Here is a 27,557-nt window from a genome sequence, read left to right as displayed (position 1 = left end):
CACCCAGCACAGAACCGGGTGTCCTGGTACCGAATCAGGCCCAAATATGGTGAGAATATCATTAACCAACACGCATTAATTTCCATCTCATTATTGAGATTTAAGTCGAATGCAACGACCTCCTGGGAATTAACCAGCTCCCCAGTGAGAAATCACATGGGCGTTGTTTAGTACTCCTTTTCAAAAACGTGAAGCTGCACAATGGCTGTTATGGGGAACTGAGGATTCATTTCCATTCTCCGACATTCGGCTCAAGGGCACTGGAACTGTTGGTCCAGTGCTCGGGGAGAGTGGGGGACCCTCAGGGGGTTGGGCTTGGTCGGGCGACCGTGGTGTTCCGAGCCTTGGGGGGGGGGGGGGGGGGGGGGGGGGGGGGGGGGTGCGTTTTTTCATCAGAGGCTTTCAGGCCATATTTAAATATTGTGGATATCCATAACAGGTGTAAATACAGTTGCTGCCTTTCTGTCCGACCAAATTCTTCCAGGTGAGAGCCCTGCTCTTGGTTCTGTGCTGAAGGTCACTTTAACTCCCTTTGATTGTGAGCAGCCTCTAGCTTCACAGCTGAAAGCTATTTCTAATAAGGAATTGGCCTCGTTAGTTTTGAGAGCACTTCACAGCTGCAGGTTGTGTGCGCTGCTTTCTCCTGCTGGTAGTTGCAGATGCCTGTAGGCTGCTGTTGCTGTTTCCTTCCTTTTCTGTAGCCGGGAAGAAGGACATTTTTTTCTAAGACACCTGGGTCCTGGAACACCGTGCTCAGGGGGACATACGAGTCCAGGAGGCAATCCGCGGGACCTGGTGCACGATAGTGATCCAAATGGGCCATCTGATGACACCTTTCAGAAATGCTTTCACAGATTGGTGATGCTTTTGTTGCTGATGTGGTAACTAGCACATCATCACGAGTTGAACACACTGGAAGTCAAGGATGTTCAACTGCACCTTGAGCGCCAGTGGAATATGTGGATGCCAGAATTTGGTTCCAGTGAAATTGGGCTGTGTGGCCTTGTGGGAGGGCCTGCACAGCAACTGTTCCTGGACGGAGAATGGCACTGATACGTGGAACAAATAACACATTGATGGACAGATCGCTTCTACGACAAAGATGTGGACAGGATAACACATTCGAGGGATTACCTCAGTTTCTGTTGCGGAAACTGCGATGGGGTGATACCGTGTGTTTGTTTTTTATTGTGAAAATAAGCTGATATGAATCGCCATCGGGAGCAGGCCGGGTCAATAGCAAACTGGCTCTCCGCCCGGCACGAATCTCGATTTTGGCCTTTCCCATTATTTACCCAGTGCGCCCAGATCCGTGCCGGGTGCAAAGTGGTGGTTAAATTCCTGTTAATTCTGTTCCTCTCTCCACCGGTGCTCTCTGACCTGCTGTGTAATTCCAGCATTCTTTATATTTATTTCAGATTTCTAGCATTCAAAGTAATTTGCTTTTGTTTTCTGCTCTGTGGCGAAATAGCAGGTCTATTTTCACTGGCTACCAGTGAAACGACAGAGCCAGTGAATTCAGCGGGAAAAACGAACACATAGCCTAGTACTCCAGTGTCTGTCTCCACATAATAAAAGTGAATACAGTAGATTTCTCCTCCCATGAGGAAATCAAAGGTTAGGGAAATATATGGCTGCATTTATACCAGAATGGCCAGTGAGAACAGAGGAATAGAAGTAGGCCATTCCACCAGTTAAAGAGAACAAAGAAAAAAGAAAAGTACAGCACAGGAACAGGCCCTTCGACCTTCCAAACCGGAGCCAACCATGATGTCCTAACTAAAAAAAAAAAACCTTCTGTCCTTGTCGTCTACCTCCTCCCTATTCATGTATCAATCCAGATGCCTCTTACATGTTGCTAATGTGCCTGCTTCCGCCACTCGTCTGGCAGCGTGTTCCAGGCACCCACCACTCTCTCCGTAAAAAACCTCCCCCACACATCCCCCTTGAACTTTCTCCCTCTCACCTTGAACCCCCTTGTAATTGACACTTCCACCCTTGGAAAAAGTGTTCCAACTATCCACTCTGTCTATGCCTCTAATAATTTTATAGACCTCTATCAGGTCTACCCTCAGCTGTCGTCCTTCCAGTGAAAACCATAAGACCATAAGACATAGGAGCAGAATTAGGCCATTTGGTCCATCGAGTCTGCTCCGTCATCCAATCATGGCTTATATTTTTCTCATCCCCATTCTCCTGCCTTCCCCCCATAACCTCTGATCCCCTTCTTAATCAAGAACCTATCTTTCTCTCTCTTAAAGACACTCAGTGATTTGGCCTCCACAGCCTACTGCGGCAAAGAGTTCCACAGATTCATCACCGTCTGGCTGAAAGAATTCCTCCTCATCTCTGTTGTGAAGGATTATCCCTTTAGTCTGAGATTGTGTCCTAGTTTATTCAACCTCTCCTCATGGCCAACACCCTGGAGACCAGGCAACATCCTGGTGAACCTTCTTTGCACTCTCTCCAAAGCTTCCGCATCCTTCTGATAATGTGGTGATCAGAACTGCACGCAATACTCCAAATGCAGCCCAATCTAGGTTTTATATAACTGCAACATGATTTTCCAACTCTAGTACTCAATGCCGCGGCTGAAGAAGGCAAGCATGCCATATGCCTTCTTAATCACCTTGGCCACCTGTGTTGCCACTTTTAGAGAACTAGTGGATCTGCACGCCCAGATCACTCTCTATGTTAATGTTCCTAAGGGTTCTGCCATTTACAGTATAATTCATACCTAGATTTGTTCCTCCAAAATGCCTCACCTTGCATTAGTCCGGATTAAACTCCATCTGTCATTTCTGTGCCCAAGTCTCTAATCTATCAATATCCTGTTATATCCTCTGACAATCCTAGGCACTATCAACAACTCCACCAATTTTCGTGTCATCCGCAAATTTACTAATCAAACCACCCATATTTTCTTCCAGATCATTATATATACTACAAACAAAGGTCCCTGCAGAACACCACTAGCTACAGATCTCCATTCTGAAAAATACCCTTCAGCTGTTACTCTGTGTCTTCCATAACCAAGCCAGTTCTCTATCCATCTAGCCAGCCCACCCCGAATCCCATGTGATTTTAATTTTGTATAAGTCTGCCATGTAAAACCTTGTCAAAAGCTTTACTAAAGTCCATATAAACTACATCCACAGCCCTTCCCTCATCAATTTTCTTTGTCACCTCTTCAAAAACTCAATCAAGTTGGTGAGGCATGACCTTCCCCGTAAAACAACATGCTACCCGTCACTAACTAGTCCATTTTCCTCCAAATGTGCACATATCCTGTCCCTCGATATCTTTTCCAAAAGCTTCCCCACCAGTGATGTCAGGCTCACCGGCCTATAATAATCTAATAATAATCTTTATTGTCACAAGTAGGCTTACATTAACACTGCAATGAAGTTACTGTGAAAAGCCCCTAGTTGCCACATTCTGGCGCCTGTTTGGGTACAGAGGGAGAATTCAGAATGTACAAATTACCTAACAGCACGTCTTTCGGGACTTGTGGGAGGAACCCGGAGCAGCTGGAGGAAACCCACGCAGACACGGGGAGAATGTGCAGTCTCCGCACAGACAGTGACCCAAGACGGGAATCAAACATGGGACCCTGGCGTTGTGATGCAACAGTGCTAATCACTGTGCTACCATGCCTCCCAATTTGCTGGATTATCCCTGCTTCCTTTCTTAAACAAGGGAACAACATTAGCTATTCTCCAGTCCTCTGTAACCTCGCCTATGGTCAGAAAAGGATGTGAAGATATCTGTTAAGGCAGCAGCTACCTCTCCCCTTGCCTCCTGCAGTAACCTGGGATACATCCCATCTGGCCCCTTCGCCACAATTCTATTATTTCAAAACTGTTCTCTACACTAATTCAGTCTGTCCACCTTGTTTGTGTATGTGAACTGTTCAGTTCTTGCCAGAATAGTTTTTCTAATCTTTCAGTAAATTCTTTCAATAAATATGGACCATTGCTGGTTGACATACAGTGTTTTCAACAGTCAGGGTTAGTGATTACCTTATCAATAACTGAAGTCAAATGCTCGGTGCTGGAAAGAGACTGAAACAATTCAATACAGAGCAACGAGGAAACCGCATGGGGTAGCATTCTGTGTATAGTGATTGGAGATGTGGCAATTCCAAAAACCAGCACAAGTGGCAGTTGTTGAATGTAGTTACTGAAACATTAATAAAAAGAAGCAGAATTAATGATGACTTGTTAGCAAATGGACCACCCTTGAAAATTCTCTCACATCATTCATCGACCTGAAGAGCCCTTTAAGCACACAATCTGTATTTCAACCTTTTTATTTGAACTACAAGAAATGTATTCACTTCCTTGTCTTTCCTTGACATTGAAAAGTATTACCACTGCTGATTCCTCCATCAATCTCCTGACGAGAAACCTCTGGACCAGCTATTTTAATACTGTGACTATAAGAGCAAGTCAGAGGCTGGGGATTCTGTTACAAGTGAGTCACTTCCTGACTCCCAAAGCCTGTCCAGCATCCACAAGGCACAAGTCGGAGCGTGACGGAATACTCTCCATTTGCCTGGATGAGTGCAGCTCCAACAGCACTCAAGAAGCTCAACAGCATTCAAGTCAAGACAGCCCGCTTAGTTGGCACCTCAACTACTACATTAAATATTCCTCCACCACCAACGCACAGTGGCAGCAGTATTGGCAACATGTATTGAAACAATTCGCCAAGAATCATATGACAACACCTTCCAAACCCGGAACCTATACCACCTAGAAGAACAAGGACAACAGACACATGGGCAGATGCCCCTCCAAGTCACACATAACTTGACTTGAAACTATACTGTCATTCCTTCCCTGTCACTATATCAAAATCTTGGAAGTTCCTTCCTAATTACATTGTGGGTGTACCTACACCACATGGACGGCAGTGGTTAAAGAAGGCAACTCACCACCACCACCTTCAGTAGGGCATTTAAGGATGGACATAAATACTGGCTTTGCCAGCAACTCCCCGACCTAAGAACGAATTTTAAAAAGTACACACACCCAAAAAGAAAAATCATGCATTAACGTTTTGATTGGACTTAGCACATCTTCATGCAGAGGTATAAGAAATCTGGAAGTCTCACAAGGTACTGAGTCAGTTGAAGCTTTCAAGATTGAGATTAATAGACTTCGTCAGGTAAGAGAGTTCGGAGGATAAATGAGGTTCACATATAGATCAGATAGGACGTAAATGTATGGTGGAATAGAGAAGAGAGGCTGAATGCCTTCTCCTGCTCCTATAATGCTGGTAGGCACAGTAAAGCAGCCTTTCCATTCTTTCAGATGGGCAGGCTGTTCATCCATTTACAGACCAATCTGAAGATGACTTCCGACAGGCCATGGGCATCAATGGTGTGAATGCAATGTCTCTGCCCTGCCCTGGTTTTCAGTTCCTACCACTGATCGCCAGGTGCAAGGGATGGTCAGGAGTCAAATTTCTCCCACTGGAAGTGCCTTGGCTCCTTCATTCTCTCTCATTGTGTTTTAACCTGTACATGAAGTAAATATTCCAGTTCATTTGGTCTCACCATTGCTCAATATCAAACCGTTGTACATTTAAGAGTAATTAACTTGAAGTACCCTTTTCCCTTCAAAAGTAACGTTTTCCGTGTTCTCAGTCGTATTTGTGCTAAACTAGTGTTAAGGAGCTTCTCTAATTCACGTAATAAAAAAAGAGGCTCCTGGTAATGTGCTATTACCTGCTGATTGTGATGAAGTCCTGCAACACTTTGGGTAGGAAGCTCTCAAGGTCTTTGAAGATGATGACAATGGGAGGAGACTGCTCTTGCCCAAGAGAAGGGGTTTTCGTCTTTTTAGATGGGCTGTCTGAGGTAGATTTCTGCATAATAATAATCATCATCATCTTTATTAGTGTCACAAGTACGCTTACATTAACACTGCAATGAAGTTACTGTGAAAATCCCCGAGGCGCCACATTCCGGCGCCTGTTTAGGTACAATGAGGGAGAATACAGAATGTCCAAATCACCTGACACCATGTCTTTCGGGACTTGTGGGAGGAAACCGGAGCACCTGGAGGAAACCCATGCAGACAAGGGGAGAACGTGCAGAATCCGTACAGTCAGTGACCCAAGCCGGGAATCAAACCTGGGTCCCTGCCGGAAAGTACATCTAAATTAATCCCATGTGGGCAGCACGGAGGCGCAGTGGTTAGCACGGCTGCCTCACGGCGCCGAGGTCCCAGGCTCAATCCCGGCTCTGGGCCACCGTCCGTGTGGAGTTTGCACATTCTCCCCGTGTTTGCATGGGTTTCGCCCCCACAACCCAAAAAGATGTGCAGGCTAGGTGGATTGGCCACGCTAAAATTGCCCCTTAAAGAATTAGTCCCGTGCAAGTAAACCCAAGCCCCTAACTGATATCCATGGAATGGGTTTTGTTTCTTTAAAAAGAAAATCACTGCAGGAACACTAATAAAATCTTGTTTCCCTACTTAATACAGAAAAATAAGGGCAGCACAGTGGCGCAGTGGGTTAGCCCTGTTGCCTCACGGCGCCGAGGTCCCAGGTTCAATCCTGGCTCTGGGTCACTGTCTGTGTGGAGTTTGCACATTCTCCCCGTGTTTGCGTGGATCTCACTCCCACAACCCAAAGATGTGCAAATAGGTGGATTGGCCACGCTAAATTGCCCCTTAATTGGAAAAAATGAACTGGGTACTCTAAACTTTAAATACAGAAAAATAATTCAAAGCTATGCCATGCCACCGAAGGACAACCCTGAATTCCCCCTCCTAGCTACACTGCTGTCAAGCAGAGGGCAACTATTACCCATGGAGCACGGGAGGGGATGTTTGTGTGTGAGGGAGAAGGGGGAGGGGGGGAGAGATAGATTGATAGGGAAGGGCAAAAGAGCAAGATCAGAAAGAATTCTCCCATGCAACCCCTGTGGCTGAGGAAGGCATGGGAGCTGGATAGCTGCAGTCCTTACCATTTGGGGTGGCATGGTAGCACCATGGTTAGCACTGCTGCCTCACAGCGCCAGAAACCCGGATTCAATACCGGCCTTGGATCACTGTCTGTGTGGAGTTTGTATGTTCTCCCTGTATCTGCGTGGGTGCTCCGGTTTCCTCCCACAGCCCAAAGAAGAATGAGGTAGGTGGATTAGCCATGCTAACTTGCCCCTTAGTGTCCAGGGATGTGAAGGATCAGTTATGGGGTTACAGGGATAGGGTGGAACATGGATCGGGGCAAAGGGCCAAATGGCCTCTTTCTGCACTGTCGGGATTCTATGATTACCCAATGCAAGGTCAGAACAAATAGGGAGAAATATTGAACATGACTAGAATTAATTTTGAAAATAAATAAAAATGAGAGGCAAGGACTTGCAGCTACATAGCTCTATTATAACCTCAGGCTATCCCAAAGCACTTTACAGCCAATGAAGTACTTTTGAAGTGTATCCATTGTTGAAATAAAAGCATCCTAAGTTACATACAGTTAGTTCTCACAAACAGCAGTGCGATAATGACTGGATTATCTGTTTTACTGACATTGGTTGATAAATATTGGCCTCGGACACGAGGGAAAACTTCCCTGCTCTTCATCAAATGGTGCTACTGGATTTTTTTTATATCTATCCGACAGGCCAGCTATTACTCAATTGAACATCTGATCTGAAAGAAAACACCTCAGGTTGGATAATGCACGTCCTTCTCTGCAATGCGGCTTGAACCCACTTTAACCTGGTATTGTAAGATCTCTTCCTGTGCCCACCCCAGTCCAACGCTGGCACCTTCACATCATGGCTACCATCCATCATGCAAACAGCCGACTCAAAGGGGAGAGGATCTCCAAAAGGATCCCGCATATGGACACCCAATCACCTGATGAAGGAGCTACGCTCCGAAAGCTAGTGATTCCAAACAAATCTGTTGGAATTTAACCTTGTTGGAATCATTTCAAAAAAGGTTGACGCCCTGGGCCAGCTTTGTAATAGGTGCCATATTGAATTCCAGATCTCAATCCCACACCCGAGCTGCATTGCTCTCATGATGCTATTTTCAAACCCAAACCAGCTTAATTGGCCAAGAGGTGAGTTTGGGGCCCAATTAGAAACACCAAATGCTTCCCAGAAATGGGAGCTTCCTGCCTAGCATCGGTGGCAAATGAAGGTAGCAACTATGTTGGGAGCTGCCACTGCCTTGCCATAGAGTGCCTTAAAGGGCCAGCAATGCTCATAGCACTCATGAGCTTACAAAGCAATGCTGGAACTTGAGCAAGGAGATCCAGGAGGGCAGTTATCAATCAATCAATCAGGAGAAAGTCTCTGGTGGCTCACAGTGATCTGGCAGTGAATTAGACACCAGATTGTTTGGAATTGCCAAACTGAGCTTTAACAAATGCCAATGGCAAACTGCCATTAGGGCGGCACGATGGCACAGTACCACGGCTGCCTGGCAGCGCCAGCGACCGGGTTCAATTCCGGCCTTGGGTGGCTGGCTGTGTGGAGTTTACAATTTCTCTCCATGTCTGTATGGGTTTCTCATAGAAACTTACAAAATTCTAACAGGATTAGACAGGGTAGATTCAGAAAGAATTTTCCTGATGCTTGGGGAGTCCAGAACTCGGGGTCATAGTTTGAGGACAAGGGGTAAATCTTTTTGGACTGAGTGAGGAGAAATTTCTTCAACCAGTGAGTGGTGAATTTGTGGAATTTGCTACCACCGAAAGTAGTTGAGGCCCAAACGTTGTGTCATTTCAAGAAGTGGAGATGCCGACGTTGGACTGGGGTGGCACAGTAAGAAGTTTTACAACACCAGGTTAAAGTCCAACAGGTTTATCTGGAATCACTAGCTTTTGGAGCACTGCTCCTTCATCAGGTGAGTGATTAGCTCCGAAAGCTAGTGATTCCAGATAAACCTGTTGGACTTTAACCTGGTGTTGTAAAACTTCTTGCTGTGCTCACCCCGGTCCAACGCTGGCATCTCCACATCATGGCTACCATCGACACCACAAACTGCCAGCTCAAAGTGAAGAGGATCTCCAAGAAGATCGCGCGTATGGACACCCACTGACCTGATGAAGGAGCTATGCTCTGAAAGCTAGTGATTCCAAACAAACCTGATTACTCTTAACTTGGTGTTGCAAGACTACTTACTAATTTCAAGAAGGAATTAGATATTTCTCTTGGGGCTAACGGCGGTATCAGGATATTGAACTTGACGATCAGCCATGATCATAATGAATGGCGGAGCAGGCTCGAAGGGCTGAATGGCCTCCTCCTGCTTCTATTTTCTATGTTTCCTCTGGGTGTTCCTGTTTCCTCCCACAGTCCAAAGATGTGCAGATTAGGTGGATTGGCCACTCTAAATTGCTGCTTGGTATCCAAAAGGTTAGGTGGGGTTACTGGGTGAGGGGCTTAGGATGGAGGTGTGACTTAAGTTGGGTGTTCTTTCCAAGGCCAGTGCAGACCTGATGGGCCGAATGGCCTCCTTCTACACTGTAAATTCTATGATTCTGTAAATTTGATGATTCACACATTTGATGATTACCACATTATAGGAAGGATGTGGAAGCTTTGGAAAGGGTTCAGAGGAGATTTACTAGGATGTTGCCTGGTATGGAGGGAAGGTCTTACGAGGAAAGGCTCAGGGACTTGAGGTTGTTTTCGTTAGAGAGGAGAAGGCTGAGAGGTGACTTAATAGAGACATATAAGATAGTCAGAGGGTTAGATAGGATGGACAGTGAGAGTCTTTTTCCTCGGATGGTGATGACCAACACGAGGGGACATAGCTTTAAATTGAGGGGTGATAGATATAGGACAGATATCAGAGGCAGTTTCTTTACTCAGAGAGTAGTAGGGGTGTGGAACGCCCTGCCTGCAACAGGGGGATGGGAACCTAAATTGTAGTCCCAGTGTACAGGATGTTGAGAGTAGTGAGGTCAGGGATAGGGTTAAAAGTTTGAAAGAGGGCACCGGCAAGCAGGACGCTGGTTTGAAGTGTGTCTACTTCAACGCCAGGAGCATCCGGAATAAGGTGGGTGAGCTTGCAGCATGGGTTGGTACCTGGGATCTCGATGTTGTGGCGATTTCGGAGACATGGGTAGAGCAGGGACAGGAATGGTTGTTGCAGGTTCCAGGATTTAGATGTTTCTGTAAGAACAGAGAAGATGGTAAAAGAGGGGGGGGTGTGGCATTGTTAATCAAGGAAAGTATTACGGCGGTAGAAAGGACGCTGGAGGACTCGTCTACTGAGGCAGTATGGGCCGAGGTTAGGAATAGTAGAGGAGAGGTCACCCTGTTGGGAGTTGTCTATAGACCTCCGAATAGTCCCAGAGATGTCGAGGAAAGGATTGCAAAGATGATTCTTGACAGGAGCGAGAGTAACAGGGTAGTTGTTATGGGGGACTTTAACTTTCCAAATATTGACTGGAAATACTATAGTTCGAGTACTATAGATGGGTCAGTTTTTGTGCAGTGTGTGCAGGAGGGTTTTCTGACACAGTATGTAGACAGACCAACAAGGGGCGAGGCCACATTGGATTTGGTACTGGGTAATGAACCCGGCCAGGTGTTAGATTTAGATGTAGGTGAGCACTTTGGTGATAGTGATCACAACTCGGTTATGTTTACTTTAGCAATGGGCAGGGATAGGTATATACCGCAAGGCAAGAATTATAGCTGGGGGAAAGGCAATTATGATGCTATTCGGCAAGATTTAGGAGGTATAGGATGGGGAAGGAAACTGCAGGGGATGGGTACAATCGAAATGTGGAGCTTTTTCAAGGAACAGCTACTGCGTGTCCTTGATAAGTATGTACCTGTCAGGCAGGGAGGAAGTTGTCGAGCAAGGGAGCCGTGGTTTACTAAGGAAGTTGAAGCACTTGTCAAGAGGAAGAAGAAGGCTTATGTTAGGATGAGACATGAAGGCTCAGTTAGGGCACTTGAGAGTTACAAGTTAGCCAGGAAGGACCTAAAGGGAGAGTTAAGAAGAGCGAGGAGAGGACACGAAAAGTCGTTGGCGGATAGGATCAAGGAAAACCCTAAGGCTTTCTATAGGTATATCAGGAACAAAAGAATGACTCGAGTAAGATTAGGGCCAATCAAGGATAGTAGTGGAAAGTTGTGTGTGGAATCAGAGGAGATAGGGGAAGCATTAAATGGATATTTTTCATCAGTGTTTACACTGGAGAAAGACAATGTTGTCGAGGAGAACACTCAGGTTCAGTCGACCAGGCTAGATGGAATTGAGGTTCAAAAGGAGGAGGTGTTAGCAATTTTAGAAAATGTCAAAATAGATAAGTCCCCTGGGCCAGATGGGATTTATCCTAGGATTCTGTGGGAAGCCAGGGAGGAGATTGCAGAGCCTTTGTCCTTGATATTTATGTCGTCTTTGTCGACAGGAATAGTGCCGGAAGACTGGAGGATAGCAAATGTTGTCCCCTTGTTCAAGAAGGGGAGTAGAGACAACCCTGGTAATTATAGACCTATGAGCCTTACTTCGGTTGTGGGTAAAATGTTGGAAAAGGTTATAAGAGATAGGGTTTATAATCATCTTGAAAAGAACAAGTTGATTAGCGATACTCAACACGGTTTTGTGAAGGGTAGGTCATGTCTCACAAACCTTATTGAGTTTTTTGAGAAGGTGACCAAACAGGTGGATCAGGGTAAAGCTGTTGATGTGGTGTATATGGATTTCAGTAAGGCGTTTGATAAGGTTCCCCACGGTAGGCTATTGCAGAAAATAAGGAAGTATGGAATTGAAGGTGATTTAGCGGTTTGGATCAGTAATTGGCTAGCTGAAAGAAGACAGAGGGTGGTGGTTGATGGCAAATGTTCATCCTGGAGTTCAGTTACTAGTGGTGTACCGCAAGGATCTGTTTTGGGGCCACTGCTGTTTGTCATTTATAAAAATGACCTGGAAGAGGGTGTAGAAGGATGGGTTAGTAAATTTGCAGATGACACGAAGGTCGGTGGAGTTGTGGATAGTGCTGAAGGATGTTATAGGATACAGAGGGACATAGATAAGCTGCAGAGCTGGGCTGAGAGGTGGCAGATGGAGTTTAATGCGGAAAAGTGTGAGGTGGTTCACTTTGGAAGGAGTAACAGGAATGCAGAGTACTGGGCTAATGGCAAGATTCTTGGTAGTGTAGATGAACAGAGAGATCTCGGCATCCAGGTACATAAATCCTTGAAAGTTGCCACCCAGGTTAATAGGGCTGTTAAGAAGGCATATGGTGTGCTAGCCTTTATAAGCAGGGGGATTGAGTTTCGGAACCACAGGGTCATGCTGCAGCTGTACATAACTCTGGTGCGGCCACACCTGGAGTACTGCGTGCAGTTCTGGTCACCACATTATAGGAAGGATGTGGAAGCTTTGGAAAGGGTTCAGAGGAGATTTACTAGGATGTTGCCTGGTATGGAGGGAAGGTCTTACGAGGAAAGGCTCAGGGAATTGAGGTTGTTTTCGTTAGAGAGGAGAAGGCTGAGAGGTGACTTAATAGAGACATATAAGATAGTCAGAGGGTTAGATAGGGTGGACAGTGAGAGTCTTTTTCCTCAGATGGTGATGACCAACACGAGGGGACATAGCTTTAAATTGAGGGGTGAGAGATATAGGACAGATGTCAGAGGCAGTTTCTTTACTCAGAGAGTAGTAGGGGTGTGGAACGCCCTGCCTGCAACAGTAGTAGACTCGCCAACTTTAAGGGCATTTAAGTGGTCACTGGATAGACATATGGATGAAAATGGAATAGTGTAGGTCAGATAGGCTTCAGATGGTTTCACAGGTCGGCGCAACATCGAGGGCCGAAGGGCCCGTACTGCGCTGTAGTGTTCTATGTTCTAGTAGTAGACTCGCCAACTTTAAGGGCATTTAAGTGGTCACTGGATAGACATATGGATGAAAATGGAATAGTGTAGGTCAGATAGGCTTCAGATGGTTTCACAGGTCGGTGCAACATCGAGGGCCGAAGGGCCCGTACTGCGCTGTCGTGTTCTATGTTCTAGAGGGCAGCTGAGATCTGGATGAACATCTGATTCTGGCAGTGCAGCACTCCCTCTTAACAGCACTGAAATGTCAGCTTAGACTGTACGCTCAAAGTCTCCAGAATGGGGCTTGGACCCATAACCTCCTGACTCCGTGGTGAGAGTGCTAAACACTCAGCCAAGGTGTATTTATTTTTGCCATGAGCCAAATCCTACTCGCGATTTACAAATCCAGAATAGGATCTTGTTTATCTCAGAACGCCCTTCTTGCTTTTTACACCTTGATTTATCTTTGGCAATTATGAGAATGCAGCATACGTATTTAGCCAACCGAAATCAAACATTCCAAAAATATGGATGACAAATATGGCAGCTGTCAGCCACTGAGACTTTACTGCGAGAATTTTGCTTGGGGTTGAAATGGCGAGATGGAAAATTCACCACTGCTCTTAAAAGTCAAACTGTCATTAGTTACTTAAGAAGGAAATACGTCAATAGTAATAAAGGTGGTTGCTGTCATTTACCGGTGTGGTAGCATTATACCATCCAGAGAGGGAGGCCATGGAGCAGTGCATTTTCCTCTGGGAGAAGTGAACAGAATGGTGTATATCCTCCTCATCTTCCTCTTTGTCATTCACAGTGCCACCCATGAGGTTCATCAGGACTTTCTGCAAAACCTGCTTCACCGCTAGTCAGAAAAATAAACAAACATCATCAGAAAGTAACTGACACAGCTCGGTCAGGCACAGCTAGATCAGGCCATCTTAAAGATCTCAATGGCATATTTGAGAGTGTGCTTCCAAATAAGGAGAACAAATTATTCCAAGGCTGTTTTCTTCCTTACACTTTTTCAGATTAAGTTGCCTTCAATAAGTGTCAGATAAACCAGTGAACCTGCACTGCCTTTTATCATGTTTGACAGTGTGAAACCAACTCCAATTTCAGTGGCTTATCACTCTTGACAGCTCCACATGGTGTAAATGTCAAAAGTAGCTCCTTGCTAGCAGTGGCATTTATAAGAAAAACATTAAATATGTGGAGCTGGGCAAATCAATCTTAGTGGAACTGATTAAAGTACCACTTGTAAGCCAACACTACAGCCAATTTGTAATAAAGTTGAATTAACTCAATCCATCATTCCATTATTGGGCGCCGTGCCTTCAACTGCCTAGATCCTAAACTCTAGAATTGTCCCCGTAAACCTTGCCAGTTCTCTCTCCTCCTTTAAGACGCTTCTTAAACCCGCATGGTCACTTGTTCTAATGTCTATATGTGATACAATGTCAAATATTGTCTGATGGTGTTCTGGTGAAGTGTCTTAGGACATCTTTACTACATTAAAAAGGACTAAATATGAAGTTGTTAACTGAATTTCATTCCCCACTTTCCTCTCAAAAATAACTTCTGAAAAATGGCTTGGTTTTCTAGCAGAGTTCTTCCCGCCCCACTAAAACCACCCGTTAAGCAGAATCTGAACAGACAAGAGAAACCCAAAATCTAATTACAGAATTTTTTAAAAAACGTTTTGCATTGCATCTTCTGGGAGTATGAGCCCGGGTCTGGATGAGGAAAGCAAACTCAAATGCAGAGCCTAGATCTCAGTGTGCATGCAGTCTGAACTGGAAATATGGGCACAGGTGCTGCAGAAAATCTAGAGTTACACTGGTATCAGATCATCTCTCACACAGAAAATATAAATTAGTTGTTGCATCAAAGTAGACCTGCCCTTACTTGTACATTCCTTGCCCTGCAGACAAACCACATGGGGGGTAAGCGACTTTTTCAGGAGGTCCGATAAGCTTTGAAATGTAATTTCGTGGTCAGGTACATTCACACCTGCAGGGTAAAGGGGTGAACAAGAGACAGATAATACATTTGCAAAAGAGAGAGGGAGATGCACCACACAGTTTGACAGAAATGGCCAAAAAATGTTTTACTCAGCCTTCTGACTAATCTACCCCATTCCACTAATCAAAAATAAATCCTTCCACTTCTCCTTCGAAAACAAAATCAGGAATTGATCCCTGTCACGTTACAAGTGCATCATTGAAAGGGCAATTTGAAAAAAATCCCCAATTTCTGAACAGTTCTTTCTGAGAGTATTTACTCATTCAGCAAAGGTGCTCAGTTTCACTTGGGCTAGGTTAGAACAGCCCGAGTGACAGGTTGCACCCAATTCAGCCACACGCCTCCAGTCTGTGCTTGATAGATGACAAAGGAATTCTCATAGGTTAGGAAAACATAGGTAGTTTTAACGGATCAGGTTTAAGGCAACCTGATAATGGAAAGCCTTATTGCAAGAGAAGGCTTTAAAATGTGTTTCAGTGAGTGGAGCTTGGAAACGCTCATGTGACAATCATCAAGAAGGATTCTGATGAAAAATCCGCAGACACTAACTTGAGTTCAGAGTGGAGTGTGTGTTTGACCACAGCCAATCTGTGTGTTTTATAAAAGAACTTTGTGTGCTAATGAGATCATTGTAGCTTCAAATGTACTGTGCCACCCGTGTTAATCTTAAACAAGGTATAGGGCAGCACGGTGGTGCAGTGGTTAGCACTGGGACTACGGCACTGAGGACCCGGCTTCGAATCCCGGCCCTAGGTCACTGTCCGTGTGGAGTTTGCACATTCTCTCCGTGTTTGCGTGGGTTTCACTCCCACAACCCAAAGATGTACAGGTTAGGTGGATTGGCCACGCTAAATTTCCCCTTAATTGGGGAAAAAAAAAATTGGGTACTCTAAATTTATATAAAAAAAACAAGGTATATTTGTATCGGTAAACATTAGAAATAAGGCATTGTTTTAGTGGGTTTAATTTAATGTTTCTGTGCCTGGAAGGACCTATAGTTAGATTCATGCTAGGCAAAGCTGTTTGTGCGTAGGGTTTGGTTAATTTCCAACTGTGATAGAAGGAGATACGGTGTGAAAAGTAAATATAAGTGCTTGACAACAAGAGGCCCTTGAAAGGGAAAAAGCTTTCCTTTGTCCTTATGTTTTAGCTGTATGTTGCAGCAGTTGGGATACAGGCGGCTTGAAAGGGAACATCTCTCTCAGATTTGCTAGAAGAAAAGCCACACAATGGAATACTGGTTAAGAAAGCCAGTGCTAAAGGACAGTTACTGAAGGAAACTAGAGAAATGAAGGCAAGCTTCCAGGGAGCTTCAAGTTCAAAGAACAAAGAGGAACTGGGAGTAAAACAGGATACTGTTCATTTCAAGTCATAGAGCTGTAATGGAGCTGGCTAGTGAGAAGTTGGAAAGATATCTAAAATAATTCTAAGATTTGTGATATCTTACTGCAGTTTGAGGGAAATTAATTGAAATAATTGTGGGCAATCGGTGGCTGGATATCGGAATTTGTGTGTGTAAAAGCAGTCAAGACAAAGAAATCCTAAAAGGGGTTGGTGTAAAACCTGGAGTGGATTCGCTAGTAGAAATGGAATGGAAGCTTTGTTCAAAAGAATCCTTTGGAAAAGGTGGAGTTGATCTCAGAGTGCAACCTGATAATTGACAGCCTTATTGCAAGAGAAGGCTTTAAAATGTGTTTCAGTGAGTGGAGCTTGGAAATGCTCATGTGACAATCATCTAGGGGGATTCCGATGAGAAATTCACAGACATTAACTTGTGTTCAGAGTGGAGTGTGTGTTTGACCACAGCCAATATGTGTGTTTTATAAAATAAGTTTGTGTATCAATGAGATAATTGTAGGTTCAAATGTACTGTGTCTTCCGTGTTAATCTTAAAACCGGTGTGCAATTGTTAACCTAAGGGAGGGGGGGGGGGGGGGGGGGGGGGAGGGAGAAAAGGATTATAATCCATTTTTTCATGTTTAATGAATATTTGCTTTCTTATTGTCAAAACTCCACTGCTCCGCTTCTGATGAAAAATAATAAAAGTTATGGTCTTTTGAGCCAGTGTTCCATGCTGGGATCTTCCTGCCCAGTTATACCATCAACTGCGATTGTAACATGTAACAATAAAAGAGATGTAGAACAGTTTGTTAATCAGCATGTTGGAACTGATAATTAGGGGGCCTCACGGTAGCATGGTGGTTAGCATCAATGCTTCACAGCTCCAGGGTCCCAGGTTCGATTCCCGGCTGGGTCACTGTCTGTGTGGAGTCTGCACGTCCTCCCCGTGTGTGCGTGGGTTTCCTCCGGGTGCTCCGGTTTCCTCCCACAGTCCAAAGATGTGCGGGTTAGGTGGATTGGCCATGCTAAATTGCCCATAGTGTAAGGTTAATGGGGGGATTGTTGGGTTACGGGTATACGGGTTACGTGGGTTTAAGTAGGGTGATCATTGCTCGGCACAACATCGAGGGCCGAAGGGCCTGTTCTGTGCTGTACTGTTCTATGTCTATGTCTATGATCACTGGGGATTACATTTTCATCCACGCTCTATTGTTAAGAAAGAAGTAGGCGTGAACTTGAAGTTCAGTTATTCACATCTTTCCACTAAAGTAGCGGACAAGACAATATACCCATATATTTATATTTCCGCTGTAGCCACCTTAGCATGAGAAAAGTTAAGACCAAAGTAAATCTTCACGGGTTCGCAATTTCCATTCTCAGAAATGGGAGCTATGGTTTATAGAAAGGAATAACGTTTCAAGTTTCTATTCACTGACAATGTCCTTAAAATATCATTTTGGCAAAGCTGCATTCGTAAACACAGCAGCAAAAGAAAAAAACAAATTCAAAATATCGTAAATGAGATCTGAAGTTTGATGTCTTCCAGGCTGGAACTAAAGTCCTGCAATTGTTCAACTAAAGAACACAATACAAGCGAACAAGAAAATATGGCAAATACTCAAGTATTGCTGAAAAGAGAGACATGTTTCTGAGACTTTTCATCTTGCACCCATTAGGACAAATGCAAGAATTCCCAATTTCAAATGATCACAACAATTTATACTGCAAGAGAAAAGGGTGCTGATTGGTTGACAAGTCCACTCTGATTGGCCAAGTTGTTGCCATGGAGTGAGCAATAAGGAACCATAAGCTTCCCAAGTTTCCTGGTAATTCAAAAAAGGCACATATTTCTTTTGTTGCAAAACAAAAATCAAAACGATTCCATGATTGGAATGCACTTGCTAAACAATCCTGAGTGCGTTAATATTTTATTTGTTCATGGGATGGGTGTTGCAGGCTGGGCCAGCATTTATTGCCCATCTCGAATTAAGAATCAACCACGTTGCTGTGGATTTGGAGTCACATGTGGGCCAGACCAGGTAAGGATAGATTTCATTCCCTAAAGGACATTAGAGAACCAGATGTGGTTTTATGACAATTGACAATGGTTTCATGGTCATCATTAGACTTTTAATTCCAGATTTTTATTGAACCGGGTCCCCAGAGCATTACCCTGGGTATCTGGCTTACGTCCGGTGACACTACTGCTATGCCACCGCCTTCCCTTCTAAGATAATCAGTTGAGCTTGTAACCCCTCCTAGAAGTGGATTTGGATTTAAAATAAATTAAGAGTACCCAATTTTTTTTCCCAATTGGGTGGGCAATTTAGCGTGTTTTGGGGGTGAGACCCACGCAAACACGGGGAGAATGTAAAAACTCCACACGGACAGTGAACTAGGTCATCAGCGCCATGAGGCAACAGTGCTAAACACTGCGCCTCCCTGATGCCCCAAAGTGGATTTGGATTTGATTTGTCCTGTGTTAGGATTACAGTTCAGACAGATCATTCCATACACAAAAACAATATTGGACACACATAAATACACAATGTAAATACATAGACACAGGCGTTGGGTGAAGAATCCGGAGTGTAGTACTACTCAGTAGGAAAGATGTGTGAAGAGATCAGTTCAGTGCGTAAGCGGGACATTCAGGAGTCCAGTAACAGCGGGGAAGAATCTGTTTTTGAATCATGTTCATGCTTGTTCTCAGACTTTTGTATATCCTGCCCGATGGAAGAGGTTGGAAGAGGGAATAACCTGGGTGGGAAGGGTCTTTGATTATGCTGTTCGCTTTCCCAAGGCAGTGGGAGATATAGATAGAATCCATGGATGGGAGGTGTTTTGAGTGACGAACTGGGCTGTGTTCATGACTCTCTGTTGTTTCTTACGGTCTTGGGCTGAGCAGTTGCCAAACCAGGCTGTGATGCAGCCAGATTGGATGCTTTCTATGGTGCATCTGTAAATGTTGGTGAGAGTCAAAGTGGACATGCTGAATTTCCTTTGTTTCCTGAGGAATTATAGGCGCTGTTGTGCTTTCTTGGTCGTAGCATTGACGTGGGTGGACCAGGAGAGATATTTGGTGATGTGGACCACTAGGAATTTTAAGCTGTCAACCATCTCCACGTCGGCACCATTGGTGCAGAGTTATGTACTTCGCTTCCTAAAGTCAATGACCAGCTCCTTAGTTTTGCTGACGTTGAGGGAGAGATTGTTGTCTTTACACCACGCCTCTGGGTTGTCTATCTCCCTCCTGTACTCTGACTCATCGTTGTTCGAGATCCGACCCACTACGGTCATGTCATCAGCAAACTTGTAGATGGAGTTGAGCCAAATTTTGCCACACAGTTGTGTGTGTATAGAGAGTATAGTAGGGGGCTCAGTACGCAGCGGTGCAGAGCCTCGGTATTGAGGACTATCGTGGAGGAAGTGTTGTTGTTTATCCTTAATGTTTGTGGTCTATGGGTCAGGAAGTTGAGGATCCAGTTGCAGAGGGAGGAGCCAAGTCCCAGGTTTTGGAGGTTTGATATGAGCTTGGCTGGGATTATGGTGTTGAAGACGAAGCTGTAGTCAATGAATAGGAGTCTGATGTAGGAATCCTTGTTGTTGAGATGCTCCAGGGATGAGTGTAGGGCCAGGGGGATAGCGTCTGCTGCGGATCGGTTTGGCAGTATGCGAACTGCAGTGGATCAAGGCATTCTGGGAGTATGGGGTTGATGTGTCTCATGACCAACCTCTCGAAGCACTTTATAATGATAGACGTCAAGGCCACAGGATGGTAGACATTGAGGCACGTTGCCTGGTTCTTTTTCGTCACCAGTATGATGGTGGTCTTCTTGAAGCAGGTGGGAACCTCGGAGCAGAGTTGGGAGAGGTTGAAGATGTTCACGAACAAACCCACCAGTTGGACTGCGCAGGATTTGGGTGCACAACCAGGGACACCTTCAGGACCCATCGCTTTCCGAGGGTTCACTTTCAAGACAGCCAATTTGACTTCGGAAGCTGTCACGGTGGGTATGGGTGTGTCCGAGGCTGCTGGGGCAGTCAACAACAGTTTCTGGTTTCTTGCTCTAAACGAGCATAGAATGCATTGATTTAAACGGGAGGGTGCGCTGCTGTTGGAGATTCTACTCGGCTTTACTTTGTAGTCCTTTATGTTGTTTAGGCCTTACCACATCCAACTGGAGTCCGGGCCATTGCTCTGTGACTCTAGCTTAGTCTGGTATGGTCTCTTGGCATCCCTGATGGCTGTGCGGAGGTCGTAACTGGATTTCTTGATTAGGTCAAGGTGGCCGGTCTTGAACACCTCAGACATGGGGCTGTTTAGCACAGAGCTAAATCGCTGGCTTTTAAAGCAGACCAAGGCAGGCCAGCAGCACGGTTCAATTCCCGTACCAGCCTCCCCGAACAGGCGCTGGAATGTGGCGACTAGGGGCTTTTCACAGTAACTTCATTGAAGCCTACTTGTGACAATAAGCGATTTTCATTTCATTTCATTTCAGTAGGAAGTGAATCTTCAGATTAAACAATAATTTCCAATTGGGAAACGTACCTACTACCTTCTTTGGCACAAAATCTTCTACATACTTGCTGATGAAGTGGTAAATATTCATACACAGGGAGCCATTCTCTGTAAACTAAAGGGATATGTCCAAATCTTGCGTTTTTTTTGAATAGCTTGGGGAAACCTCATATTCCCCATTAACCCCCTTTTCTATAGTTGTTGTGATCGTTTGAAATTTTGCATTCTTGTGCTTGTTTTGACACGTGAGAGATGAAAAGCTTTGGCGACATGTCTCCCTTCTCAGATAATATTCAGGTTCCGTATTGCAAATACACAAGTGAGCATGTTGAATCAAGGTTATAGAATGGCTATGGCATAGAAAGAACTTGCTGATACTGAGCCATCAAGTGCCATGTGAAGAAAATTGGATGCTGGGCGGTGAAAGGTTATTGCAGTGAAGCTGGTCCCAACACAAAATGGGAAGAGGAAGGGGTGACATAAATGGCTGTGGGCTCATAGTGTAAATGGTGGTAAAGCTACCTGGCAAATGCTGAAGCTGGTAAGATGTGAAACAAGGGGGAGTCTTATCTGTTTCTCTGCCTCTGTTTCCTGCTCTCATAATCCACTGGAGGAATTGGAATTGGAAGTAATATATGGAAATTTTGCAGGAAGCAGAGTGGAAAGAATCAAAATTTCAACAACGCTAGTTGAAATAATGAGCTTTCCACAGACATCTATTACAAGCCCGTAGACAGAGATATCGTGAAAGAACTTAAGGAAGGGAAGAGTTACACCGAATGCAGGGAAGCAAGGTTGAAAACTGGAAACATAATTAATGAAATTCGCAAGATCAAACTAAGAGCCAGCAGTAGCAGCGATGCAAGTTTTGATATAATGAGGAGCTGATGTTTGCGCAAGATTGGAAGACAATGCGCCACATATCCTACAAAAGGGCAGGCATTGATGGGCACTTATGCCTTGTAGTTCCGTAAGTGAGACCTTTCACCTAGAGGAAGCCAGTGGGCTAAAAATGTTATTGAAGCCAAGCCCAGATTGAAGCCAGAGAGATGAGGATGCTGAGAATGAAGTTTGGCTGGGCTATTGTTCGAGAATGAAAAAGGTAGCCCACACTATTTTTTTTTTTTTAAATGAGACAGCTCAAATTTAAGCATTTTTGATCAGACTGTCTCAAGCAAAACATTACCTGTGCATCTCTTTCAGGTGTTTTCTCGCCAGCTCAACACTTGCAGCACAGATTTTCAGCATTAGTGTTTTGTTATTTTTTTATCTTTAGTATATGAATTTAGTCCTGTCAGTTGATATCAGAAATCAATGTACTTACCCAAAACAACTGCTGCTGTGGGAATCTCACAGCACCGCATCCGATAGCTCCAATCATTTTGTTTTGAATGAAGTTGAATGTGGGATTTTTTAATAAATGATAATAAGCTATCAAATATCTTCTCGTTTAAATTCTCTTGCAATCTCTATAGTTAACAAAAAACATAAAATATAATGCCTAAAAACAACATCTCAAAAAAAAACCAAAGTGCTCGTATCAAACAATGAAGAAAATTACCCTGCAAACTGTACCCGCGAAGGTACTAACCATTGCAAATTCTCCGACAGACCCAGGTAGAGGCTAAGCTCAAACAGCAGAAGAACAGTACCAAACACCCTTCCTCCCGCCTCATCAGACACTACCTGCCCCACTGAGTGTGTGGATCCAGCACTCAACTTTATGTCACCTCAGGACTCACAACCCTGGAATGGTACAGTGGGGCAAATGGGAAAACTGCAGAAATTCTATCCCAAGATATTACTGAGAGAAAAATACGGCAGGTGCTTGACACCTGAAATAAAAACAGAAAATGTTGGAAAAACTCAGCAGGTCTGACAACATCTGTGGGGAGAAAAACAGAGTTAATGTTTTGAGTCCATATGACTTCTTCAGAGCTCTGAAAAAAATGGCATCATTCATGACAACAGCGTATGCCATGGTACTGGTCGGCAGCCAACCCAGGATATTTAAAGGGTCTGCTGGAAGCTGCCATCAGAAAGGCATGCTTGGATTTTTACCCTAAGTTTCAGACGGTCTCTGCAGACAAGATGGGTCGAATGGCCTTGACTACCTCCAACAAGAGAGAATCTAAGAATCTTCCCTTGATATTCAGTAGCATTACCATTGCTGAATCCCCGACCAACCACATCCTGGGGGTTACTATTGACCAGAAACTGAACTGGACCAGCCATATAAATACTGAGGCTAGAAGGTCAGCTGAGTGGCTGGGAATTCTGTGGCGAGTAACTTACGTCCTGACTCCCAACACCTGTCCACCATCTACAAGGCACAAGTTAGGAGTGTAATGAAATGCTCCCCACTTTGATGGGTGCAGCTCCAACAAAACTCAAGAAACTCAACACCATCCAGGCCAAAGCAGCACATTTGATTAGCAGTGCACTTTGACAGCAGTATGTATTATTTACAAGATGCACTGCAGTATCTCAACAAGGATTCTTTGACAACATTTTCTAAACCTGTAACCTCTACCATCTAGAAGGACAAGGGCAACAGATGCATGGGAACCCCACCACCTGCAAATTCCCTTCCAAGCCACACACCATCTTCCATCTTGACTTGGAAATATATCACTGACACTAGGTCAAAATCTTGGAAGCCCCTCCCTAACAGCACTGTGGATGAGCCGACAACACACTGACCGCAGTACAAGAAGGCAGCCTTCTCAAGGGCAATTAGGGATGTGCAATAAATGCTGGCCTAACCTCAGTAAATAAAAGAGGCATAAAAGCACAATATGTAAGATGTCACAAAGTGGCATCAAGTTATATTCCAATGCAATCATGTAAGAATGGTAGATTGCGGGTGTTGTTCCTTATTTTTGATGCCAGTAAAGTATCAAGTGTCTAGACACTAGCAGTGGAGTGCTACACTAAGCATCTATCAGCAGGTTGCCACTACTTGAAGTGCAAGTGACAGGCTAGTGGCATCACAAGGTACACAGCCCTTGCTCTAGGCACGACAAGATTATAAAGCTGTCTGATGTAGATTAGTTCCCTTTAATGACCAAGCTTCCCCTTTCATCTCTCTCTCTCTCTCTCCCCTTTATATCAAGAGCAAACTTAAAATTACGTAGATCCAATAAAACATACTGAAATTAGCTGATTAATCTGTACCAAACTGGATTGGCAGCACACTTAAATATAGTGAACTGAGACTGCATTTAATTGGACAGAAGCACAACAAAGATCCAGTGAAGTGGAGGAAGCTCAAATGGAGAGCACAATTTTGTGATTGACACAAACCAATGACACCTTCAGTTAAATTCATGCTGCCCAAAGCATTATTCAAGCCTAAGCCAGACTTCTATCAAAGAGCTTACCTCGGTTTCCGCTTTCATCTGTTGCCATAGTGACTCATAAGTACTGAACCGCAACCTGCCATTCTCGGAAACAGCTTTGCCTTTAATAAAGAGGTCAGCTGGAATATACAAAGCAGAGTGCGCACTCAGTCAGAATAAATAGCACTAGAATGTATTATAACTGAGCAATAAGCCACATTCTGACCAACTGTTCAACCACGCAAGGCTTAAGAAATAAATATTTTGGAAAACTTTAATAGCCAATGCATCCATCTCCACTTCCTTTGCATTATTCAGTGGACACCTTCTTTACACAATACAGACAAAAAGTTCCAATCGGCGCACTTACTGTGACGTGAACCAGGGTAGATTTCAGTCATGTTCAGTTTGACTTTACATGGGAAGGTTATAATTTATAAAGACAGAAGTGGATAAATGATTTCACTGCAATTCTTACTAAAATTCCAATCAGACAGCCTCCTTGTTAATCAAGAATCCACCTAGCTCTGCCTTAAATATATTCAAAGATTCTGCTTCCACTGCCTTTTGTGGAAAAGAGACTCGGGACCGAGAGAAAGACTTTCTCCTAATTTCCGTCTTAAATGATGAACCCTTATTTTTAAAAAGTAACCACTGGTTCTAGATTTTCCAACAAGAGGAAACATCCACCCTGCCAATACCCGTCAGGATCTTAACGGTTTCAATCACTTTGCCGCCTACTCTTCTAAACTCTAGTCAATTCAAACCTAACCTCTCCAACCTTTCCTCATAAAACGTGCCCATTTCTTTTTTTAAAAATATTTTTATTCACACTTTTCACTTTATAAATACAGAACAAGAATAAACACACTTCCACACATTAAAAACAAAAAAATATAAAATAATCCCTCACTTTCCTCCCACAGTCCAAAGAATTGCAGGTTAGGTGGATTGGCCATGCTAAACTGCCCTTAGTGTCCAAAAAGGTTAGGTGGGATTACTGGGATACAGGGATAGGGTGGAATTGTGGGCTTAAGTAGGGTGCTCTTTCCAAGGGCCGGTGCAGACTCAATGGACCGAATGGCCTCCTTCTGCACTGTAAATTCTATGATCGATGATCTTTCTAAAGACAACCCCCTCTCTCTTCTCCCCCATATCAACTAACGGTGACCATAGAACATAGAACAGTACAGCACAGAACAGGCCCTTCGGCCCTCGATGTTGTGCCGAGAAATGATCACCCTACTCAAACCCACGTATCCACCCTATACCCGTAACCCAACAACCCCCCCCTTAACCTTACTTTTTAGGACACTACGGGCAATTTAGCATGGCCAATCCACCTAACCCGCACATCTTTGGAATGTGGGAGGAAACCGGAGCACCCGGAGGAAACCCACGCACACACGGGGAGGACGTGCAGACTCCACACAGACAGTGACCCAGCCGGGAATCGAACTTGGGACCCTGGAGCTGTGAAGCATTTATGCTAACCACCATGCTACCGTGCTGCCCCTATTCCTTGAAATAAACACTAAAAGGCTGTCATCTCCGAGAGAACCCCTTGATTGCTCCCCTCATGGTATACTTGACTTTCTCGAGGTATAACAACTCCATCAGGTTTCCCAGTCACACCGAGGCATTGGGTGTAGATTGCGACCTCCACCTCAGCAGTACTCCCCTCTGGGTAATCAATGAGGCAAAGGCCAGAACATTGGCCCCCATGCCCGTATGCAGCTCCAGCGAGTCTCGACACCCCAGGTATGGCCACTAAAGAACAGGGCTCCGACTCAATCTTCAGAATCGCTGACATGGTGCTAAAGAAGGAGACCCAGAAACCCATAAGCTTGGCACAGACCAGAACATCTCGGTGTGGTTAGCCAGATCTCCTGAATAGCGAACCTGCCAAATTCTGACTGTAACTTAGTAAACCTTCTCTGAACTGCTTCTAATACATTTATATCTTTCCTTAAGTAAGACCAACACTGTACACAATACCCCAGACGTGGTCTCACCAAGGCCCTGTGTAACTAAAGAATAACATCGCTATTTTGTAATCAATTTGCCTCACAATAAACAATAACATTCTGTTAGCTTTCCTAATTACTTGCTGTTCTTGTTTACTAGCCTTTTGTGATTCATGCAATAGGACATCCAGGTCCCTCTCCACCTCAAAGCTTTGCCATCTCTCATCATTTAAGTAGTAAGCTTCTTTTTATTCTCCATGCCAAAATTGACAATTTCACATTATATTCCCATTGCCAAATTTTTGCTCACTCACTCAATGTCCCTTTGTAGCCTCCTCAAGATTTCTTCACGAGTTTAGAAGGATGAAAGGGGATCTTATTGAAACGTACAAGATACTGAGAGGCCTGAATAGAGTGGACGTGGACAGGATGTTTCCACTTGGAGGAAAAACTAGAACCAGAGGACACCATCTCAGATTAAAGGGACGATTCTTTAAAACAGAGATAAGGAGGCATTTCCTCAGCCTGAGGGTGGTGAATCTGTGGAACTCATTATCGCAGAAGGCTGTGGAATCCAATTCACTGAGTGTCTTTAAGACAAAGATAGATAGGTTCTTGATTAATAAGGGGATCAGGGGTTATGGGGAGAAGGCAGGAGAATGGGGATGAGAAAATATCAGCCATGATTGAATGGCGGAGCAGACTCGATGGGCCAAGTGGCCTAATTCTGCTCCTATGTCTTATGATCTTATGGTCTTCTTCACCGTGAGCTTTTATTTTTTACAATAACCTTTGATGTGACACCTTATCAAATGCCTTCTGCAAATCAGTACATTCACCGGTTCCCCTTTACCACAGCACCTGTGACTCCTTCAAAGAACTCCAATACATTAGGGGTTAAACATTATTTTCCTTTCACAAAACCATGTTGATTCTGCCCAATTGTCATGAATTTTTTTCAAGTATCCTGCTTTAACATCTTTAATAATGGATTCTAAAATTTTCCCTATGACAGATATTGTTCTATATTAAGCTAACTGGCCTGTAGTTTCCTGCTTTCCGTCTCCCTCTCTTTTTGAATAAAGGAGTTACATTTGCTATCTTTGCCATCTAATGGAACCATCCCGGAATCTAGGGAATTTTGGAAAATTAAACCAATGCTCAACCATCTCACTAGTCGCTTCTTTCAAGACCTTAGGGTGAAGTCCATCCGGACCAGGGGATTTGTCAGCCCGCAGACTGGTGACTGTAATTTTTCTGAGTTCCTCCTTCACTGCCATTTCCCGATTTACAGCTATTTCTGGGACATCACTTGTATCCTAGAGAACACTGATGCAAAATACCTAATTAATTGATCTGACATCATCAATTCCCCAGACGCACTTTCTATTGGACCAACGCTCACTTTAGGAACACTTTTCTTATTTAAATATCTATAGAAACTCTTTTGTCCATCATTATATTACTAACTATATTTCTCTCTTATTCTAATTTTTTCCTCCTCATCAATCTCTTTGTCAGTTTTTGTTGTTGTTTACATTTTTTCCAATCTTCGGACC

General features: G+C 44.2%; 1 protein-coding gene across 2 annotated transcripts in view; it reads right to left on the bottom strand.

Moving 5' to 3' along the window:
- orc3 (origin recognition complex, subunit 3) overlaps positions 1-27,557 on the bottom strand; it is a 122,239-nt gene that overhangs the window by 76,148 nt on the left and 18,534 nt on the right. The window contains exons 3-8 of one of the 2 annotated variants that reach the window (XM_038799332.1): positions 24,074-24,171; positions 22,015-22,159; positions 14,711-14,815; positions 13,504-13,667; positions 5,735-5,874; positions 4,023-4,182 (exon numbers count right to left, since the gene is read on the bottom strand). In XM_038799332.1, coding sequence (XP_038655260.1) covers positions 4,023-4,182; positions 5,735-5,874; positions 13,504-13,667; positions 14,711-14,815; positions 22,015-22,159; positions 24,074-24,171 — 812 coding nt within the window. The remainder of the gene's footprint in view (positions 1-4,022; positions 4,183-5,734; positions 5,875-13,503; positions 13,668-14,710; positions 14,816-22,014; positions 22,160-24,073; positions 24,172-27,557) is intronic. The other variant, XM_038799333.1, reaches the window with a different exon arrangement.

Source organism: Scyliorhinus canicula, chromosome 6, assembly GCF_902713615.1.
Source record: "Scyliorhinus canicula chromosome 6, sScyCan1.1, whole genome shotgun sequence".
Taxonomy (NCBI): domain Eukaryota; kingdom Metazoa; phylum Chordata; class Chondrichthyes; order Carcharhiniformes; family Scyliorhinidae; genus Scyliorhinus; species Scyliorhinus canicula.
The sequence above is the reverse complement of the archived record's forward strand: the minus strand, read 5'-3'. Positions and strand labels throughout refer to the sequence as shown.